Genomic DNA, 20,671 nt, shown 5'->3' on the forward strand with positions numbered 1-20,671 from the left:
AACTTTTACAAGTAATTAGACACATGCGTTCCCCTGTTATTCAAAATGAACTCAAATTGCAGTGTTTGAAGCTTTAATTATGTAGTTTATTTTCAAAACAGCATGACCACATGTGATATTTAAAACCACTTTATAAATATTAAATAAAATATGTTTTTGACTTTCCTTCCCCTTTAACACAATTTTTCAGCTGAATAGATTGATCTAGGCATTAAACAGAGCTTTTTTTTTTTTAATTTAACCTAAAGATAAAACATTCATGAATGATACTATTCGAAGAAAAGTAAAGAAATTTAATCTGACACACCACAAAGCAGTAAAATAACAAATGTTTTCTTGGAGGGAAGTTAAAGATACTTTCAAAAGAGTCGAGGGAGAGAATCAAAAATCTAACAGCACATACTGAAAAAAACTGTCTAGTAAATGATAGCGAATAATCAAACAGAGAAAAGCGATAAAACTTAAGTCCTTTAGAGTTTTCTTGTCAATTATTTTATTTTGTGATAGAAAACAAATATTTTTACGTTAATAACTTCTATATTAATCATCGTATCGATTAAAGTAATATGTCACCTGAAAGCTAAATTTTCCCCCCAACAAACCAAAATATTTAAAAATATTCATATTATGTCGAACGGCCGTTCAAAATTTTTTAAACATTTAATATTTTCATATATATATATATATATATATATATATATATATATATATATATATATATATATATATATATATATATATATATCGCCTCGCCATCTATGAGATTGATCAACCCAATATATTTCCGTAGTGAGTCAGTAACTAACCTAATAAGTAATAATGGTTACGGACAAAGAAAACATACATTTTCAGCTGAAAAACCTGTCAAATTATTAAAATGCTTTTAAAGTGTTGGCGGCTTATATAGTCTGTTTAACATGCATCAATCTAGTATAGTTTTCTCTACTTTCTCATATGTGTCAATCTTTTTCTCCTACAATTTACCTTTTAATTTTGATAGCTGTTTGCATGATATTAAGAGGAATATATGAGCAGATTGTCCGCTTCTGTCATTACTTTATTTTATGTACACACAAATGAACAAATTGAAAGATTAAAATGTTTATTATTGATAATAATGCTCAGGCTGTAAAAAAAGAATACAATGAAAAAAGAAAGGAAAAAAGTATACCTATTTGAGAAGAAGAGACAATACTAAATAATTTTATCATATATATTTACAAAACGAGTTTTGTTGCTGCAATAAAAGAAGGTACTAAAATCAAACTGACGGATCGTACTTCATATGAAGTCATTTTGCATATTTGGAAAAGTGATATAAAAAATAACAGGCTCCGTTTAATTTATGTGAGATGCGGCATTCGACAAATTATATTTCATCTACATTGATACATACGGTATAATGATATTAAAATCTAATAAAAACAAAATGCAAAATAGATAATCTTTTAAAGACAACTTCAAACGGATGCAACGGACCATTCTTAAATATTTAAAGTATACATGTACCATAAAAAAAATCTGCAGATGTAAATAATATGGTACCAGGGGTACATAAAGCGGCGCACGATTCGTAATCAGAGATATTTTAAACTTACTTTAGACTGACAACATCATCTTAAGAAATATTCAAAATGGAAGCTGTGGCAGCTTTAGTTATTGACAATGGGTCCGGAATGTGCAAGGTCGGATTTGCCGGAGACGAGGCTCCCAGAGCCGTGTTCCCCTCCATTGTCGGACACCCACGAAAGAATGCTAATTTTAAGGTACAATTAATTCAGAATTTTCTTGTTACTGTTGGTATAGATAACTTATGTCAAGAAAAATCTTATTTATATTAAATGGATTTCTAAAGTGTCAGAATGAGTTTACTAAAAAAGAGACCGGTATATGTATCAGTGTTTAAAGATATTGTTTAATGGAATTATAAAAAAATGTGAAAAGTTATTATAGTTGCTAATAAGATATTATAGGCAAAAACTCAATCTCAGTTAATAAATGATATTAAACCATCTTTAATGCACGTCAAAGATTGCCAGGTAAACCATATCATCTTAAGAATATATATTTCAACCACATTGACAGTGTGTAAAATAGGCCAAATGAAGCATGTAGCTAGAGATACAACAAGGGCGACAAAAAATCAGTGATTGTATGATGTCTCAGTTCATGCCGTATATATATATATATATATATATATATATATATATATATATATATATATATATATATAAATATATATATAAATATATATATATATATATATATATATATATATATATATATATATATATATATATATATATATATATATGATCCTCAGTGTTTAATTGCTTTTGTTTTTGTGGGGTTTTTTGATTGGCATCTTTCATTGTTTCTCGACTGAGAATATGATCGGCTTTATATTTGGGCTAACGCCTTCATATCAAACTGAGTCTAAATTTATTTAAAATTATGAACTGAGACATCATACAATCACTGATTTTTTGTCGCCCTTGTTGTATCTCTAGCTACATGCTTCATTTGGCCTATTTTACACACTGTCAATGTGGTTGAAATTACATTTTTTAAAATTGGTTAAATTAATTCGAACAATGTCTGTTACAGCGCACTTTGAAAAATTACGCACTTGAAAAAAAAAAACAAAGTGCGTTACTTTTGGAACAAAGTCAACCCACTTTGAAAAATTTTTTTTTTTTTTCAAAGTGCGTTGATATCGTCGATATTAACGCACTTTAAAAAAAATTATTTAGGGTTTAATCGAAATAATTGATGCTTTTATGTACAATAAATGATTGTTTCAACCTTGTTAAGCTCCATGGGATATATTTTAAAATGAACCCAATGCATTCTCAGATAACTTGATTAACATTTTTACGATTGGATTTTTTTTTTCGTTTTCTCATAAGCTTACGTAGTTTGACAATTTACACATAAAGAATAACTCGGGAGATTTGAATTATTCAAATATGACATACACTACATCGCTTCGCAATTGCCTTCTCCTTTTATGTGTATGCAAAACATTTACTTCTTATCTGGCCATGCCAGAAACGAAAATGATTAATATATACATATTGATGATATATAAAACGATTTGTATATGTATTTATAAAGGAGATCAATGTATAATATATTTCAACTGGCTTCAATTTGATGTTCTTGTAAACAAACATAAAGTGAACTAGATCTTGTTACGAGTAACGAGTAGGTCTTCCGCTCGAGTTTGTTTTCATATGATACGATGAAATATTGATATTCTCTGCCAAATCTGCGATCTTGGTGAATCAAGTTTTTTTGTGTCGAGACTGGAAACGGACGAACAAAAGAGGTTTATGAAAATAAAAGCTGTTTTTTTTATACATTTGTTTATTGTACACCACTGTTAATCATGGAAGATGAAACACCAAAGATAATCAGTTATACTTGTGAAAAAAATGAATTGTTTGAACTCTTCTGGTGAGTACCGGAAGTGACGGTTGACAATAGAAAACCTGTTAAACATATCTTCAATCGATTGTCTATCATTTATAAAAGTTCGTGTCTCAATCACTTACAGTGACTAAAATCTCGCTTGTATAAATTTTGTAAAAAGGCTAGGTACCTAAGATATTTGATATAACTGACCGGAAATAGAATATCTGTGCTTATTTAACATATATAAGATCGTGTAATAATATACCGGTATTCAGTCCATGTAAAAAAAAAATAGAGAAAAAATATTCAAAATACTTCCGGTGACGACCGGAAGTGACGATAATTCAAACAAAAAATGTAAACACGGATACATACTTAGGGCTATCATCCAACAAAGTTTGGTTGTTCAAGTCATCACCGTTTTTGAAATCTTGTGGAGTCATTGTTTTTTGGGGTTTTTTGGTGTCTCTTGACAGGAAACGGACAAACGGAAATGCTCAGTGAAAATAAAAAGTTAGTATTTTATGAACATAAGACACTTGTACTTTATTGTTTATCAATTTTACTAAAATTGTCAAAGAAGACAGTGAAACTTTCAAACAGCTTGATTTGTTTGAACCCTTCCGGTGAGAACCGGAAGTGACGGCTGACAAAATGAAAACGATTAAACGCATTTTCTATCGAATGTCTATTATCTATATAAGTTTCGTGTAATGATCATTTGACTTTCTGCGATCTCGGGGGTAAAACATTTATAAAAAGAAAAACATTTATAAAAAGAAAAACGCTTTCTGAGATATTTGAGATATCTCACCGGAAGTCGAGTTTTTTGTTTTCATTTAACATCGGATACATCACATATGTAAGGATTATTACTTATATTTCAATTTCATATAAAACAAATTTAATGGAAAAGAAAAAATAATTTTTGAAGTGCTTCCGGTGACGACCGGAAGTTATGACGGACAAAAGAAAATAGTTGAAAGACATCTACAACTATAGGTCTATTATCCTACAAAGTGTGAATGCTCAAGTCCTCATCATTTTTGAGATCTGAATGTCACAAGCTTTTTGGTGTGGGACAGGAAACAGACGACAGGATATGAACTTTGAAAAAATGAAAAATGGATCTTCCAGATATATTTTATTTCTTTCACACCTAAAAATTTCAAGAAAATCTATTGAGCCATCTCTGAGAAATCGTGTGTACAAAAACAAAAACAATTGGCACAACTTCAGGCTATGGTCTACCAATCATGAAATATTCATATTCATATCTCTGATAGTTTTCGAGATGAAGCGTGCACAAAATGGGTCGAAAAAGTGACAAAATCAGCAATAAATCAGTACCGGAAGTGACGACGGCAAAAATATTAAAAACAAAAAAAATTCAGATCACTTCCTATCATCTGTGAAAAAATGTTGTAAATAGGTTGGATAGTTTCTGAGATATCGCGTGCACAAAATTTGTGGAAAAAAAGAATAAAAACTACATGTAGATACGACCTCGTTACGAGTAACGAGTAGGTCTTCCGTCCGTTTTTTTTTCTTCAATGATACCATGAAATATCGATACAATTTTGAAATTAACACCCCACCCTTTAAATTTTAAGATAATGAATAAAAATCCCTAATTACGTCAAACATAGGCCTGACGATGATTTTTATCAAACCGATAATGTAGTGTTCAACAACTTTGATTCTATAATGCATAACAAAATATTTATCGTTTTCAAGTTATTCGTAGTAGACTTTACGAGTCTCATGGCCCCTAAATCAAGGGGCCAGCCCCCTTTTTCTTGATTTTATTGGAGAGAACTTTTGATTTTTTACCACTTTTGTTAAATGTTATTTAACAAAATATCAACTAATAAAAAGATACAAATCAAAACGTATGAAAATTTTAAATGAAAATTCGTACTCAATTTTCGTGCCTAGGCGAGCTCAAAGAAATGGCGCCACTGGCGTAAAACAATATAATAGTGCACAACTTCAAACTATAGACTACCTATTCTGAAAATTTCGTATTCATATCTCTAATAGTTTCTGAGATCAGCTCTGCACAAAATAGGTCGTAAAAAAATAGAAAATCCGTCGTAACTCGGTACCGGAAGTGACGATTTCATAATTTCAAAAAACATCGAGAATTATGACCTCTGGTAATCATCTGTGAAAAAATGTTCAAAATTGGCCGAATAGTTTCTGAGAAATAACGTGCACAAAATTTGTGGAAAAAAATAATAAAAAAAAAATAATAAGAAGAAACAGTACGAAAACGATAAGGTTCTCCGTTAGAAACGGAAGACCTTAATAATAAGAAACTGTACGAAAACTGTACGAAACGGAAGACCTTAATTAAGGAAACGTTAGTTATGTTTATCTTAAGCAATATGATCTTTAAGAAGATCAGTGCGAGAAAAAACCCCACACCCTAATGCCTATTTTTAAGTTTATAATAATTAACTGTTTGTCAATGTATTTTTTTTTATAATGAAGTGATTTATTTGAGTTATTAGAATTTAAAAAAGAGTGTTTAAGTTGAAACACAGATTCTTTAGTATACCATTTGAGAAATAATTGGTTGGCCAGTTCATTCTTTTCAATATAACTGTACTTAAATTGCGACAAAACATATTTCGTTTTTAAAACTTAAACGTTTAGTCCAAGTTGTTTAATATAATATGTTTTGGAAGAAAAAAATGGGGTAGGGGGCCTCTTCCTTTAATCAATTGAATGATATACTGGTAATTGATCTCTATCTTTGGTTAACCCCCCATCACCGTCCCCATCCCCGTTCTTAAAACACAGTAAATTAGATTTACTAGTGTTAACAAATCTTATTATAAACAAATTAGAAATTCAATTCCAGAATTTGTGATTTTTACATATATTTTTTAAGTGCGTAAGTGTCTATATACTGCAACATTTTGAAGTACGTTGGGTTATCTTGGTTCCAAATTTAACGCACTTTGAAAAGAAAAAAAAAGAAAAAATATTCAAAGTGCGTTGATTTGGTCCCTCAAACGTGCAACAAAGTAAAATAAAGGAGGACTGTTAGCCTTTTAAACCTTACTTTAAATGAACGGTTTTCAACAATTAATTTAATAAGTTTTACTTGTGTTATTGAGGTCTTCCGTTTCCTACGGAAGACCTCATAGTTTTCGTACAGTTTCTTAATATTTAGGTCTTCCGTTTCCAACGGAAGACCTTATTTGTTTTACTGTTTATTAAGGTCTTCCGTTTCCAACGGAAGACCTTATAGTTTTCGTACGATTTCTTCTTCTCATTATTAAGGTCTTCCGTTTCCAACGAAATACCTTAATGTTTTCGTACTGTTTATTTTTCTTATTTTTTTTTTCCAAATTTTGTGCACGCGATTTTTCGAAAACTATTTGACCGATTTCGACCATTTTTTCCACAGATAATGGAACATTGTTTGAATTTTATATGTTTCTGAAATTTTTGTTGTCGTCACTTCCGGTCCGGATTTACGGCCGATTTTGTAATTTTTATACGACCAAGTTTGTGCACGCATAAACTCAGGGACTATCAGAGATATAATCATGAAGTTTTCAGGATACCTAGACTACAGTTTGAAGTTGTGCCTATTGTTTTTGTTTTACGCAAGTAGCGACATTTATTGGAGCTAGCCTACGTCCGAAAATTGGGTACCAATTTTTATTGTTTTCTTTTCCACAAATTTTGTGCACGCGATTTCTCAAAAATAATTAGACCGATTTCAAACATTTCTTCACAGGTGATGAGATGTAATCTGAATTTTATATGTTTTTGAAATTTTTGTTGTCATTACTTCCGGTACCGATTTATCGACCATTTTGTACATTTTTATGACCTATTTTGTGCACAGTTGATCTCAGAAATTATCAGAGATATGACTATGAAACTTTCAGGATAGGTAGTCTATAGTTTAAAGTCATGCACTCTTATGTTGCTTTACACCAGTGGCGCAATATCTTTGAGCTTGCTTAGGCACGAAAATTGGGTACGAATTTTGATTCAAATTTTAAAGCGTTTTGATCTGTATCTTTTTATCTGTCGATATTTTGTTAATACATATATAACAAAAGTGGTAGAGAATCAAAAATTCTTTCCACTAGAATCAAGAAAAAGGGGCTGGTCCCTTTATTTAGGGGCCAAGACACTCGTAAACTCTATTACAAATAACTTAAAAACGATAAAGATTTTGTAATGCATTATTGAAGCAAAGTTGTTGATCGTTACAATATCTCTCAGAAAAAAATCATTGCCACGCCCATTTATTACGTAATTGGGGATTTTTAGGGGACAAAGTACTTACATTTTGACGCAATATATCTAGAGATGGAGACATATTTTGTTAAGCAATGTAGAAGAGAAAATATCTGTATTGATGATTCTAATCGATTCCATTAATCAAAACACCAATGTCTGTCCCCATTAAGGAACAACAATTCTAAATAAGTGTAAGAACAAAAATTGTTATTATTCATGAGACCTTTCGAATGAACTCGAGAAAAAGGGGCTGGTCCCTTTCATTACGAGCCAAGACTCTCGTAAACTCTATTGCAGATAACTTAAAAACGATAAAGATTTTGTAATGCATTATAGAAGCAAAGTTGTCCATCTTTAAAATACCTATCAGAAAAAAAATCATTGCCAAGCACATTTATTACGTAATTAGGGAATTGTAGGGGCCAAAGTACTTAAACTTTGACGCAATATATCTAGAGAATATGACATATTTTGTTAAGCATTGTAGAAGAGAAAAATGTCTGTATTGATGATTCGAATCGATTCCACTAATAAAAACACTAATGTATATCCCCACTAAGGATCTAGACGGCTGGCCCTTAAAATATTCAATCATTTGTATCTTAAAAATGAACAACAATTCTAGAGAAGCGTTAGAACAAAAAATGTTAGTATTCGTGAGACCTTTCGAATGAACTCAAGAAAAAAGGGTATTTTGTAATGCCTTATATAAACAAAGTTGTTGATCGTATCAATATTAGTTTGTAAAACCCATTGATGACGTAATAAGGGATTTTAGGGGACTAAAATCTTAAATCTTTAATGTGCTTTATGTGAAAAAGCAAAACTCTTTGTTAAGCACTTTAAAGGATATTGATAATCGTATACATTATCTTATAGGGAGTTTTTGATGGAGAATTCTGTAATTCATTGATATATATTTTAATCGTATCGTTTAAAAAATTGAACGGAAGACCTACTCGTTACTCGTAACGTGATCGTATCTAGTTAAGGTGTTCCGTTTCCAACGGAAGACCTTATAGTTTTCGTACTGTTTCTTATTATTATTTTTTTTTTCCAAATTTTGTGCACGCGATTTCTCGAAAACTATTCGACCAATTTTCAACATTTTTTCACAGATGAAGAGTCATCATCTGAATTTTATATGTTTTTGAAATTTTTGTTGTCGTCACTTCCGGTACCGATTTATCGACCATTTTGTAGTTTTTTACGACATATTTTGTGCAGAGCTGATCTAAGAAACTATCAGAGATATGACTATGAAATTTTCAGGATAGGTAGACTATAGTCTGAAGTTTTGCACTATTATTTTGTTTTACGCCAGTGGCGCCATTTCTTGGAGCTCGCCTGGGCACGAAAATTGAGTACGAATTTTCATTCAAAATTTTCAAACGTTTTGATCTGTATCTTTTTATCAGTTGATATTTTGTTAAGATATATATAACAAAAGTGGTAGAGAATCAAAATTTTTTTCCAACGAAATCAAGAAAAAGGGGCTGGTCCCTTTATATAGGGGCCAAGGCACTCGAAAACACTATTACAAATAACTTAAAAACGATAAAGATTTTGTAATGCATTATAGCAGCAAAGTTGTTGATCGTACCAATAACTATTTGAAAAATTATTGCCACGCCCATTTATTACGTAATTAGGGATTTTAAGGGGCCAAAGTACTTAAACTTTGACGCGATCTATCTAGAGAAGTAGAAATATTTTGTTAGAGGAGAAAATGTCTGATTTTATGATTTAAATCGATATCACTTATCAAAATACGAATTTTTGTCCCCATTAAGGATCTAAATGGCTGGCCCCTAAAATATTGAAACATTTGTATCTCAAAAATGATCAACAATTTTAAATAGGTGTAAGAACAAAAAATGTTAGAATTCTTAAGACCTTTTCAAAGAAGTCAAGAAAAACGGGCCGGCCTCTTAAATTAGGGGCCAGGGCACTCTTAAACTCTATTACAAATTACTTAAAAACGATAAAGATTTTGTAATGCTTTATGGGAGCAAAGTTGTTGATCGTACCAATATCTATTAGAAAAAAATATTACCACGCCCATTTATTACGTAATTAGGGATTTTTAGGGGCCAAAGAACTTAAACTTTGACGCAATATAACTAGAGAAGTAGAAATATTTTGTTAGACATCATAGAAGAGAAAATGTTTGAATTTATGATTTAAAACGATTCCACATATCAAAACACGAATTTCTGTCCCCATTAAAGATCTAGAGGGCTGGCCCCTAAAATATTCAATCATTTGTATCTCAAAAAAGATCAACAATTTTAGATGGGTGTAAGAACAAAAAATGTTAGTATTCTTAAGACCTTTGCAAAGAAATCAAGAAAAAGGGGCTGGCCCCTTTTTTTTGGGGGGGGGGGGGCAAGAAACTCGTAAAGTCTATTACAAATTACATGAAAACGATTAAGATTTCGTAATGCATTATAGAAGCAAAGTTGTTGATTGTAGTAATATCTATCTGCAAAAATCATTGTAACACCCATTTATTACGTATTTAGAAATATGTATACATTATCTGAAAGTGTGTGTGGGTGGTGGGGGAGGAGGTAATTCTGAAATGGTATCGATTATTCATTGTATGATTTAAAACAGAAATCGCAAGGAAGACCTACTCGTTACTCGTAACGTGATCGTATCTAGTTATTATTATTTTTTTCCACAAATTTTGTGCACGCGATTTCTCGAAAACTATTCGACCGATTTCAATCATTTTTTCACAGAAGAGGGGACGTGATGTAATCTTCATATGTTTTTGAGATATTTTCTGTCGTCACTTCCAGTACCGATTTATCGGCCATTTTGCACATTTTCACGACCTATTTTGTGCAAAGCTGATCTCAGAAACTATCAGAGATATGACTATGAAATTTTCAGGATAGGTAGTCTATAGTTTGAAGTTGTGCACTATTATGTTGTTTTCCGCCAGTGGCGCCATGTCTTGGAGCTCGCCTGGGCTTGAAAATTGAGTACGAATTTTAATTCAAAATTTTCATACGTTTTCATCTGTATCTTTTTATCAGTTGATATTTTGTGAAGACATTTATAACAAAAGTAGTAGATAATTAAACGTTCTTTCCAACAAAATCAAGAAAAAGGGGCTGGCCCCTTAAATTAGGGGCCAAGACACTCGTAAACTCTATTACAAATAACTTAAAAATGATCAAAATTTTGTAATGCAATATTGAAGCAAAGTTGTTGATTGTAGCAATATTTCTCAGGTAAAATCATTTTCACACCAATTTATGACGTAATTAGGGATTTTAAGCGGCCAAAGTACTTAAACTTTGATGCAATATATCTAGAGAAGGAGATATATTTTGGTAGGCAATGTAAAAAAGAAAATGTTTGCATTGATGATTCTAATCGATTCCACTAATCAAATCTCTAAAGTCTGTCCCCATTAAGGATCTAGAGGGCTGGCCCCTAAAATATTCAATCATTTGTATCTCAAAAATGAACAACAATTTTAGATGGGTGTAAGAACAAAAAATGTTAGTATTCGTAAGACCTTTCGATTGAACTCAAGAAAAAGGGGCTGGCCCCTTAAATGAGGGGCCAAGACACTTGTAAACTCTATTACAAATAACTTGTAAACAATCAAGATTTTGTTATGCATTATAGAAGCAAAGTTGTTGACTGTAACAATATATATCAGGTAAAATCTTTTCCACACCCATTTATGACGGAATTAGGGATTTTAAGGGGCCAAAGTACTTAAACTTTGACGCAATATATCTAGAGAATGACATATTTTGTTAAGCATTGTAGAAGAGAAAATGTCTGTATTGATAATTCTAATCGATTCCACTGACCAAAACACCAATGTCAGTCCCCATTAAGGATCTAGAGGGCTGTCCCCTAAATTCTTCAATCACTTGTATCTTAAAAATGAACAACAATTTTAGATGGGTGTAAGAACAAAAAATGTTTGTATACGTAAGACCTTTTGAATGAACTCAAGAAAAAGGGGCTGGCCCCTTAAATTAGGGGCCATGACACTCGTAAAGTCTTTTACACATACCTTAAAAACGATCAAAATTTTGTAATGTATTATAGAAACAAAGTTATTGATCGTAACAATATCAGTTTGTAAAACTCATTGCCACACCGATTGATAACGCAATTAGGGATTTTAGGGGACTCAAATCTTAAATCTTCAATGTGCTGTATGTGAAAATGCAAAACACTTTGTTAATCATTTTAAAGGATATTGACAATCGTATACATTTTCTGAAAGGGAATGGTTGAGGGGAAATTCTAAAATTTCAATGATATTTTAATCGTATCTTTAAAAAATTGAACGGAAGACCTACTCGTTACTCGTAACGAGATCGTTTCTAGTTAAGGTCTTCCGTTTCCAACGGAAGACCTTATAGTTTTCGTGCTGTTTCTTATTATTAGGATCTTCCGTTTCCAACGGAAGACCTTATTGTTTTCGTTCGGTTTCTTTTTCCCTATTATTATTATTATTATTAAGGTCTTCCGTTTCCAACGGAAGGCCTTATAGTTTTCGTACGGTTTCTTATTAAGGTCTTCCGTTTCCAACGGAGGACCTTATTGTTTTCGTAATGTTTATTATTAAGGTCTTCCGTTTCCAACGGAAGACCTTATTGTTTTCGTACTGTTTATTATTATTTTTTTTTCCAAATTTTGTGCACGCGATTTCTCGAAAACTACTCAACCGATCTGAACAATTTTTTCACAGATGATGGGAAATTATCTGAATTTTATATGTTTTTGAATTTGTTGTCGTCGTCACTTCCGGTCCGGATTTACGGTCGATTTTGTAATTTTTTACGACCAATTTTGTGCAGAGTTGATCTCAGAAACTATAAGAGATATGACTTTGAAATTTTCAGGATAGGTAGAGCATGGTTTGAAGTTGTGCACTATTTAGTTGTTTTGCACCAGTGGCGCTATTCCTTGGAGCTCGCTTAGGCACAAAAATGGGGTACATATTTCGAATCCAAATTTCCATATGTTTTGATCAGTATCTTTTTATCAGTTCATATTTTGACAAGACATATAGAACAAAAGTAGTAGAGAATCAAAAGTTCTATCCAATAAAATCAAGAAAAAGGGGCTGGCCCCTTTAATTAGGGACCAAGAGACTCGTAAATTCTATTACGAATAACTTGAAAACGATAAATATTTTGTTATGCATTATAAAAATCAAAGTTGTTGATCTCTACATTATCGCTTTGAAAGAGTCATCGTCAGGCCCTTGTCTGACGTAATTAGGGTTTTTATTCTTTATCTTCAATTTTTTTTTGGGGGGGGGGGTAATTTTGAAATTGTATCGATATCTCATGGTATCATTTTATCTAAAAAAAAAAATCGGACGGAAGACCTACTCGTTACTCGTAACGAGGTCGTATCTAGTTTTTTTTCTTTTCCAAATTTTGTGCACGCGATTTCTCGAAAACTACTCAACCGATCTCAACAATTTTTTCACAGATGATGGGAAATTATCTGAATTTTATATGTTTTTGAATTTTTTGTCGTCGTCACTTCCGGTCCGGATTTACGGTCGATTTTGTAATTTTTTACGACCAATTTTGTGCAGAGCTGATCTCAGAAACTATAAGAGATATGACTTTGAAATTTTCAGGATAGGTAGAGCATGGTTTGAAGTTGTGCACTTTTTAGTTGTTTTGCACCAGTGGCGCCATTTCTTGGAGCTCGCCTGGGAACGAAAATTGAGTACGAATTGTCATTCAAAATTTTCAAACGTTTTGATCAGTATCTTTTTATCAGTTGATATTTTGTTAAGATATATATAACAAAAGTGGTAGAGAATCAAAAGTTTTTTCCAACGAAATCAAGAAAAAGGGGCTGGCCCCTTTAATTAGGGACCAAGAAACTCGTAAATTCTATTACGAATAACTTAAAAACGATAAATATTTTGTTATGCATTATAAAATCAAAGTTGTTGATCTTTATATTATCAGTTTGAAAAAGTCATCGTCAGGCCCATGTTTGACGTAATTAGGGTTTTTATTCTTTATCTTCAAATTTGGGGGGGAGGGTAATTTTGAAATTGTATCGATATTTCATGGTATCATTTAAACTATAAAAAAAATCGGACGGAAGACCTACTTGTTACTCGTAACGAGGTCGTATCTAGTTATTATTATTTTTTTTCCAAATTTTGTGCACGCGATTTCTCGAAAACTATTCGGCCGATTTTCAACATTTTTCCACAGATGATGAGTCATAATCTGAATTTCATATGTTTTTGAAATTTTTGTTGTCGTCACTTCCGGTACCGATTTATCGGCCATTTGGTAGTTTTTTACGACCAATTTTGTGCAGAGCTGATCTCAGAAACTATTAGAGATATGACTTTGAAATTATCAGAAAAGGTAGACAATGGTTTGAAGTTGTGCAGTTTACAGTTGTTTTGCACCAGTGGCGCTATTCCTTGGAGCTCGCTTAGGCACGAAAATAGGGTACAGATTTCGAATCAAAATTTTCATATGTTTTGATCAGTATCTTTTTATCAGTTGATATTTTGTTAAGACATATAGAACAAAAGTAGTAGAGAATCAAACCTTCAATCCAATAAAATCAACAAAAGGGAGCTGGCCCCTTTATTTACGGATCAAGAAACTCGTAAAGTCTATTACGAATAACTTGAAAACGATAAATATTTTGTTATGCATTATAGAATCAAAGTTGTTGATCGCTACAATATCTGTTTGAAAAAGTCATCGTCAGGCCCATGTTTGGCGTAATTAGGGATTTCTATTCATTATCTTAAAATTTTGGCCGGGGGGGGGGGTGTTAATTTTGAAATTGTATCGATATTTCATGGTATCGTTCAAATAAAAAAAAACGGACGGAATACCTACTCGTTACTCGTAACGAGGTCGTATCTACTTATTAATAAAAAATGTCCACAAATTTTGTGCACGCGATTTCTCGGAAACTATCCAACCGATTTACACCATTTTTTCACAGATGATAGGAAGTGATCTGAATTTAATTTGTTTATAATATTTTTGCCGTCGTCACTTCCGGTACCGATTTATTGCTGATTTTGTCATTTTTTCGACCCATTTTGTGCACGCTTCATCTCGAAAACTATGAAATTTTCAAGATTGGTAGACCATAGCCTGAAGTTGTGGCTATTGTTTTTGTTTTACGCCATTGGCGCCGATCTAAAGAGCTCACTATGGCTCGAAAGTTGGGTACGAATTTTGTTCCCATTCTTTGTACAAACGATTTATCAGAGATGGCTCGATAGATTTTCTTGAGATTTTTAGGAGTGATAGAAAAAAAATATATCTGGAGGATTCATTTTTCATTTTTTCAAAGTTCATTTTCTGTCGTCCGTTTCTTCTCCCACGACAAAAAGCTTGTGACATTCAGATCTCAAAAATGATAAGGACTTGAGCATTTACACTTTGTAGGATTATAAACCTATAGTTGAAAATGTCTTTCAACTATTTTGTTTTGTTCGTCATAACTTCCGGTCGTCACCGGAAGCACTTCAAAAATAATTTTTTCTTTTGCATTAAATTTGTTTCATATAAAATTGAAATATAAGTTATAATCCTTACATATGTGATGTATCCGATGTTAAATAAAAACAAAAAACTCGACTTCCGGTGAGATATCTCAAATATCTCAGAGAGCGTTTTTTTGATAAATGTTTAACCCACGAGATTTTAGAAAGTCAAGTGATCAATACACGAAACTTATATAGATAATAGACATTCAATAGAAAATGCGTATAACCGTTTTCATTTTGTCAACCGTAACTTCCGGTTCTCACCGGAAGGGTTCAAACAAATCAAGCTGTTTGAAAGTTTCACTATTTTTCTTTGACAATTTTAGTAAAATTGATAAACAATAAAGTTCAAGTGTCTAATGTTCATAAAATACTAACTTTTTATTTTCACTGAGCATTTCCGTTTGTCCGTTTCCTGTCAAGAGACACAACCCCCCCCCCCCAACCACCCCCCACCCCCCCCCCCCCCCCCGGCCAAAAAAAAACCAAAGACTCCACAAGATCTTAAAAACGGTGATGACTTGAACAACCAAACTTTGTGGGATGATAGCCCAAAGTATGTATCCGTGTTTACGTTTTTTTGTTTGAATTGTCGTCACTTCCGGTCGTCACCGGAAGTACTATGAATATTTTTTCTCTATTTTTTTTTCATTGACTGAATACCGGTATATTATTACACGATCTTATATTTGTTAAATAAGCAAAGATATTCTTTTTCCGGTCAGTTATATCAAATATCTTAGGTACCTAGCCTTTTTACAAAATTTATACCAGCGAGATTTTAGTCACTGTAAGTGATTGAGACACGAACTTTTATAAATGATAGACAAGCGATTGAAGATATGTTTAACGGGTTTTCTTTTGTCAATCGTCACTTACGGTACTCACCAGAAGAGTTCAAACAATTCATTTTTTTCACAACTTTAACTGATTATCTTTGGTGTTTCATCTTCCATGATTAACAGTGGTGTACACTAGACAAATGTATAAAAAAAAACCAGCTTTTATTTTCATAAACCTCTTTTGTTCGTCCCTTTCCGGTCTCGAGACAAAAAACCTAGATTCACTTAGATCGCAGATTTGGCAGAGAATATACGCCCCTGTTAGCTGATCAGGTTTCAATACAATGCTAAAAAATGTGATGTCGTTGCAGCAAGCCCGGATGATAACGTTGTAAAATTGCGCGATGTATTCCGAGTGTATTCCGAATGGAGAAAAGATGTAAACATTCCCCATTATAAATCTCCGTAAGGAATTGATTTTCCTTCCTGTGAATTTTTCTGGGTGAAATATGATAATGTGTCAATGAAATTATCTTGGAAAATATCCCTTTCAACTATTTCAATTGCAGTTCTTTCACAGCATTGTATTTAAACCTGATCAGCTAACAGGGGCGTTTCGAATGAGAAATCTTGGAAATTTTTCATACTTTTGAATGAACATCGTTTAAACTCTGAGGTATTTATAGATATCATGCAATTAAGCAAAATGTGAATCCAAGATATCTTGGGACAGAGTATAATAGCTTTCGATTGCTATAGGAAAAACCTTGAAATTTTCATACTTTTTTCATTTTTTAGGTTCCAGCCTAATGTAGTACAAACCTATTACTTTCACAGGAGTTTTCTTAATGTATAATGCGCATTTTGTCTTTCCAACAAGTTTGTCCTTGGTTAGGCTTACAGTAAACAAAGGCTTTGAAATGAATGCCCGTCGTCGATTTACTATACAAAATCACGAATGTATGCTGACCCCTACCATGTTTAAAAGCTTCGTGCTTTTTATATACAATAAATTCAGCACTAAAACTTGTTAATTCTTCTGGAATAGATATCAATAGAAAATGTTAGGGGAAAAAATATGCTTCATTTGAATCTTTATTTTTTTAACTTTTTACCGGGTATTCTAAATTTTGAATAGGAAACTGCGTTCTAGATAGAACGCAGTCCACTATTCAATTGCATATAAGCCCGATTTTTAAAAACTAGAGATAGCTGCATCACCATATGTTCACAGTGGTAGTGAAATACCACTAGTAGATCCCTCTGAAAATTTCGGGCCCAAAATATGAATTCTAAATTTTGAATTGCGAACTGCATTCTACATAGAACTGCGTTCTAGATAGAACATAGTTCACTATTCAATTGCGAACTGCGTTCTAAAAACCGATTGCCGCGAAGGCTGTTATTTTATATCGTATTCCATAAGTAAAAAATTTATTGCTTATGATTTTATTTTCTACAACTAAAATTCGTTAAAAAAAATACGTTAATTTGTACAAAATTTAAATGTAACGTCAAACGGACTAAAACGTTTTGTTATACGATATAGATGGATTTGTTTAGCCGACGAAATGAGGCATTACAACTAATATTAAATCATTAGAATTTACTGTGTTACGGTCCCAGAGTTAAGACCCTTTTGTTTTCCTCGCGTATCTTGCGAAATTTAGTCCGAGATTGATAAAAAAATGAAATATAATGTAAAGTCATACGAAGAAATAAAAGTTCTCAATATGTATGGTATTATTTATTTAACCAAGGTTTGTTTAACCAAGGGCTAATGTGGCACAAATTCTTACGGTAACGACTCATGGACTTCGAGAATACACGTTTATTACTGTCAGTCTGAAACAACGAGACGTATTATTTTGTGCATTATTCGTGTTGCCTGTTCCGTACGTACATCGGGTATGTAAGATGTTACCCATTTATAGCCAGAGACTGATTTTTTTATTCTGTAAATCCTCGTTGTGCTCTGTAACATTTATTTTATTGCTTTAATAATTTGAAAGGTAAATATGTTTTTTTTTAATATATAATAAGAGATCTAAAATAATAAAATGTGTAACAGTTGTGATTTTTTGTACATTTTAGCATCCGGTAACTGGTAAACCATTGGGAATTTGTATAGGAAGTGATGCACAAGAGAGGAGAGGAATGCTAACTCTTACATATCCTATTAAACGCGGCATTGTCGACAAGTGGGATGACATGAAGGAAATCTGGAATCACGTTTTCTACAATGAACTCCGTGTGGACCCAGAGAAACACCCTGTCCTTCTGACCGAGTCCCCAACCAACGACAAGGACAACAGAGAAAAGATGACACAGATCATGTTTGAGACCTTCAAATCTCCCGCCATGTACGTCGCTAACCAGGCCGTATTGTCCTTGTACGCTTCCGGTCGTACAAATGGTATCGTACTCGACTCCGGAGATGGTGTCACCCACACAGTCCCCATCTACGAGGGTTACGCCTTTGACCACGCCATCATGAGATTGGATCTCGCAGGACGTGATCTTACAGATTACCTCGCGAAAATCCTCACAGATCGTGGCTACTCCTTAACCACCACAGCCGAGAGAGAAATCGTCAGAGACATCAAGGAGAAACTGTGCTACGTTGCCCTGGACTTTGAACAAGAAAAGGCTACTGCTGCTTCATCCTCATCTCTAGAGAAGAGATATAAACTTCCTGACGGCCAGACCATCACCATTGGAAACGAGCGATTCAGGTGCCCAGAGGCCATGTTCCAGCCATCCTTTCTTGGAAAGGAATATTCTGTTATCCCCGGTATCCATGAAACCACCCACAACAGTATCATGAAATGTGATGTTGATATCCGTAAAGACTTGTACGCTAACACCGTATTGTCTGGTGGTTTCACCATGAACCCCGGCATTGCTGACCGTATGCAGAAAGAAATCAAAGCTTTAGCACCCCCGACAATGAATATCAAGATCATTGCCCCACCAGAGAGAAAATGGTCCGCCTGGGTCGGTGGTTCCATCCTTGCTTCTCTCTCCACCTTCCAACAGATGTGGATCAGCAAACAGGAGTACGAGGAATCCGGTCCATGCATTGTCCACAGAAAATGTTTCTAAGCAATTTTATGTTCAATCTGAATATTTAGAACTTATTTGTCATATATGAAAATTGTAACAAAATGGTTTAATTTTTACATCGTTTTTAGTTTGCTATTTATGTACGTTATACTACTGTTACCCAATTTGTTATTGTAGTTTATAAATGCTGATTCAAAGTTATCTGCGGTAGCCTTTTACAAGTCATATTCCATATATCTATACTACTATATTAAAATAATAGACTCGAATTTTTCGTCTTTAATACTGAGAAATCGGAAAAATACTGTCTTTTGTTTTATATTTTAAACATCATTGGTACTTGAAGATTACCAATTTGTTTTTATTTTGTCTCAGTTAAACTTCGCTAATTAATAATCAACGAAAATTCCTCAAAAAATCCGGGAAATTACCTAGATTTTTTGGATTTTACAATTATGCGCTTGCGCAATACATTCACGCTAACGGGATCTCTAGTTTATGTTTCCACAATATCACATCTGCATGAATAAACTAAGAAAATTCAAAGGATAATACAAATACGGGTAAATTTTCATTGGACTTTTGCTATATATTCTGTTCATATAATTATATTAATGATTTCTTATGAGAGAAAGTATCAAATAACAAATATACATTTCAACTAAGTGCTTACTTTTGTCTTCGTGATGTCAAAAAAATATTTGATTACATGCAAAAAAGTTACACTATATTTGTTAGGAGAATGAAGATAGAATATGTTTTATCGTAAATTAAGAATGAATAAAATGTCCTACGAACCCTGTTTTACAAAGAAAATACGTGAACGTTGATGAAAAGGTGTTGAATTCTTCTATTCTATGGATTAATATTTTTAGTTGAAAAGTATTTGCAGTCTCAAAAAGGTTTATTGTGATGAATTTGACTGTTATTTTCAAGGCAACTTCATTAACTTTTTCCAAAATCGTTCCGGAGCGATTCTGCAATTTTCTGCTACATTAAGGGTACATGTATATGGGAGGCATTCTAACTGTGGTGAGGGCCTTTCCTGAGACACGGTTAGATTATTCAAACTCAGAAAAGTGTAGTGAAATTAATATCATTATTGTAGGCTTATAGCTTTGTTATGTAAATTTAAATGTCAATAATAAGGTGTGTCGATGTACCTATTTCGTAAATGTCCGATATGCAATGTCAACCCGTGCACGCACGGGTAAAAGTCTAGTAATCATTTAGCCAAATTAATGATCCAACGTAACTTCTGTTTGTAAATTTTTTGTACATAAAGAGGTTTTACTTACTTGTAGGGTGTCATTGGTTCGTTTAAAGACGAAGTTTACTCGGAATGAAAAAGAATTCCACTGATGATAATGAAAAACAATCTATTGTATGTTTTAGACCTTTTATTGTGGTGTTATTTTTCACTTTCGATAAAGTAGGTGAATGACCTTCTTTTGAGTTAATGGTCGTTTAATAATTTTTGAAAAATTAAGAAATATCCCTTAAAAGTTTACACAATGATTGAGATTTTTTTATAAGCTCACCTGATCTGAAAGCTAGAGTGTGCTTTTCTGATCACATTTTGTCGTCCGTC

General features: G+C 32.8%; 1 protein-coding gene across 1 annotated transcript; it reads left to right on the plus strand.

Annotated features, from left to right (window-relative positions):
* Positions 1 to 1,603: 1,603 nt before the first annotated feature.
* LOC136270138 (actin-like) lies at positions 1,604 to 20,264 on the plus strand. Its single transcript, XM_066066764.1, has 2 exons — positions 1,604 to 1,766; positions 18,109 to 20,264. Exons 1-2 carry the CDS (start codon positions 1,635 to 1,637, stop codon positions 19,117 to 19,119), a joined length of 1,143 nt encoding a protein of 380 aa, XP_065922836.1. The 5' UTR covers positions 1,604 to 1,634; the 3' UTR covers positions 19,120 to 20,264.
* Positions 20,265 to 20,671: the final 407 nt, after the last annotated feature.

The sequence above is a fragment of the Magallana gigas genome, chromosome 7 (genome assembly GCF_963853765.1).
Source record: "Magallana gigas chromosome 7, xbMagGiga1.1, whole genome shotgun sequence".
Lineage (NCBI taxonomy): Eukaryota > Metazoa > Mollusca > Bivalvia > Ostreida > Ostreidae > Magallana > Magallana gigas.

Bases quoted from the DNA above. Each gene is read 5' to 3' on its own strand.
- LOC136270138 (XM_066066764.1), top strand. From the start codon at position 1,635: ATGGAAGCTGTGGCAGCTTTAGTTATTGACAATGGGTCCGGAATGTGC. The intron at 1,767-18,108 runs GTACAATTAATT...TGTACATTTTAG, and splicing joins GAAAGAATGCTAATTTTAAG to CATCCGGTAACTGGTAAACC.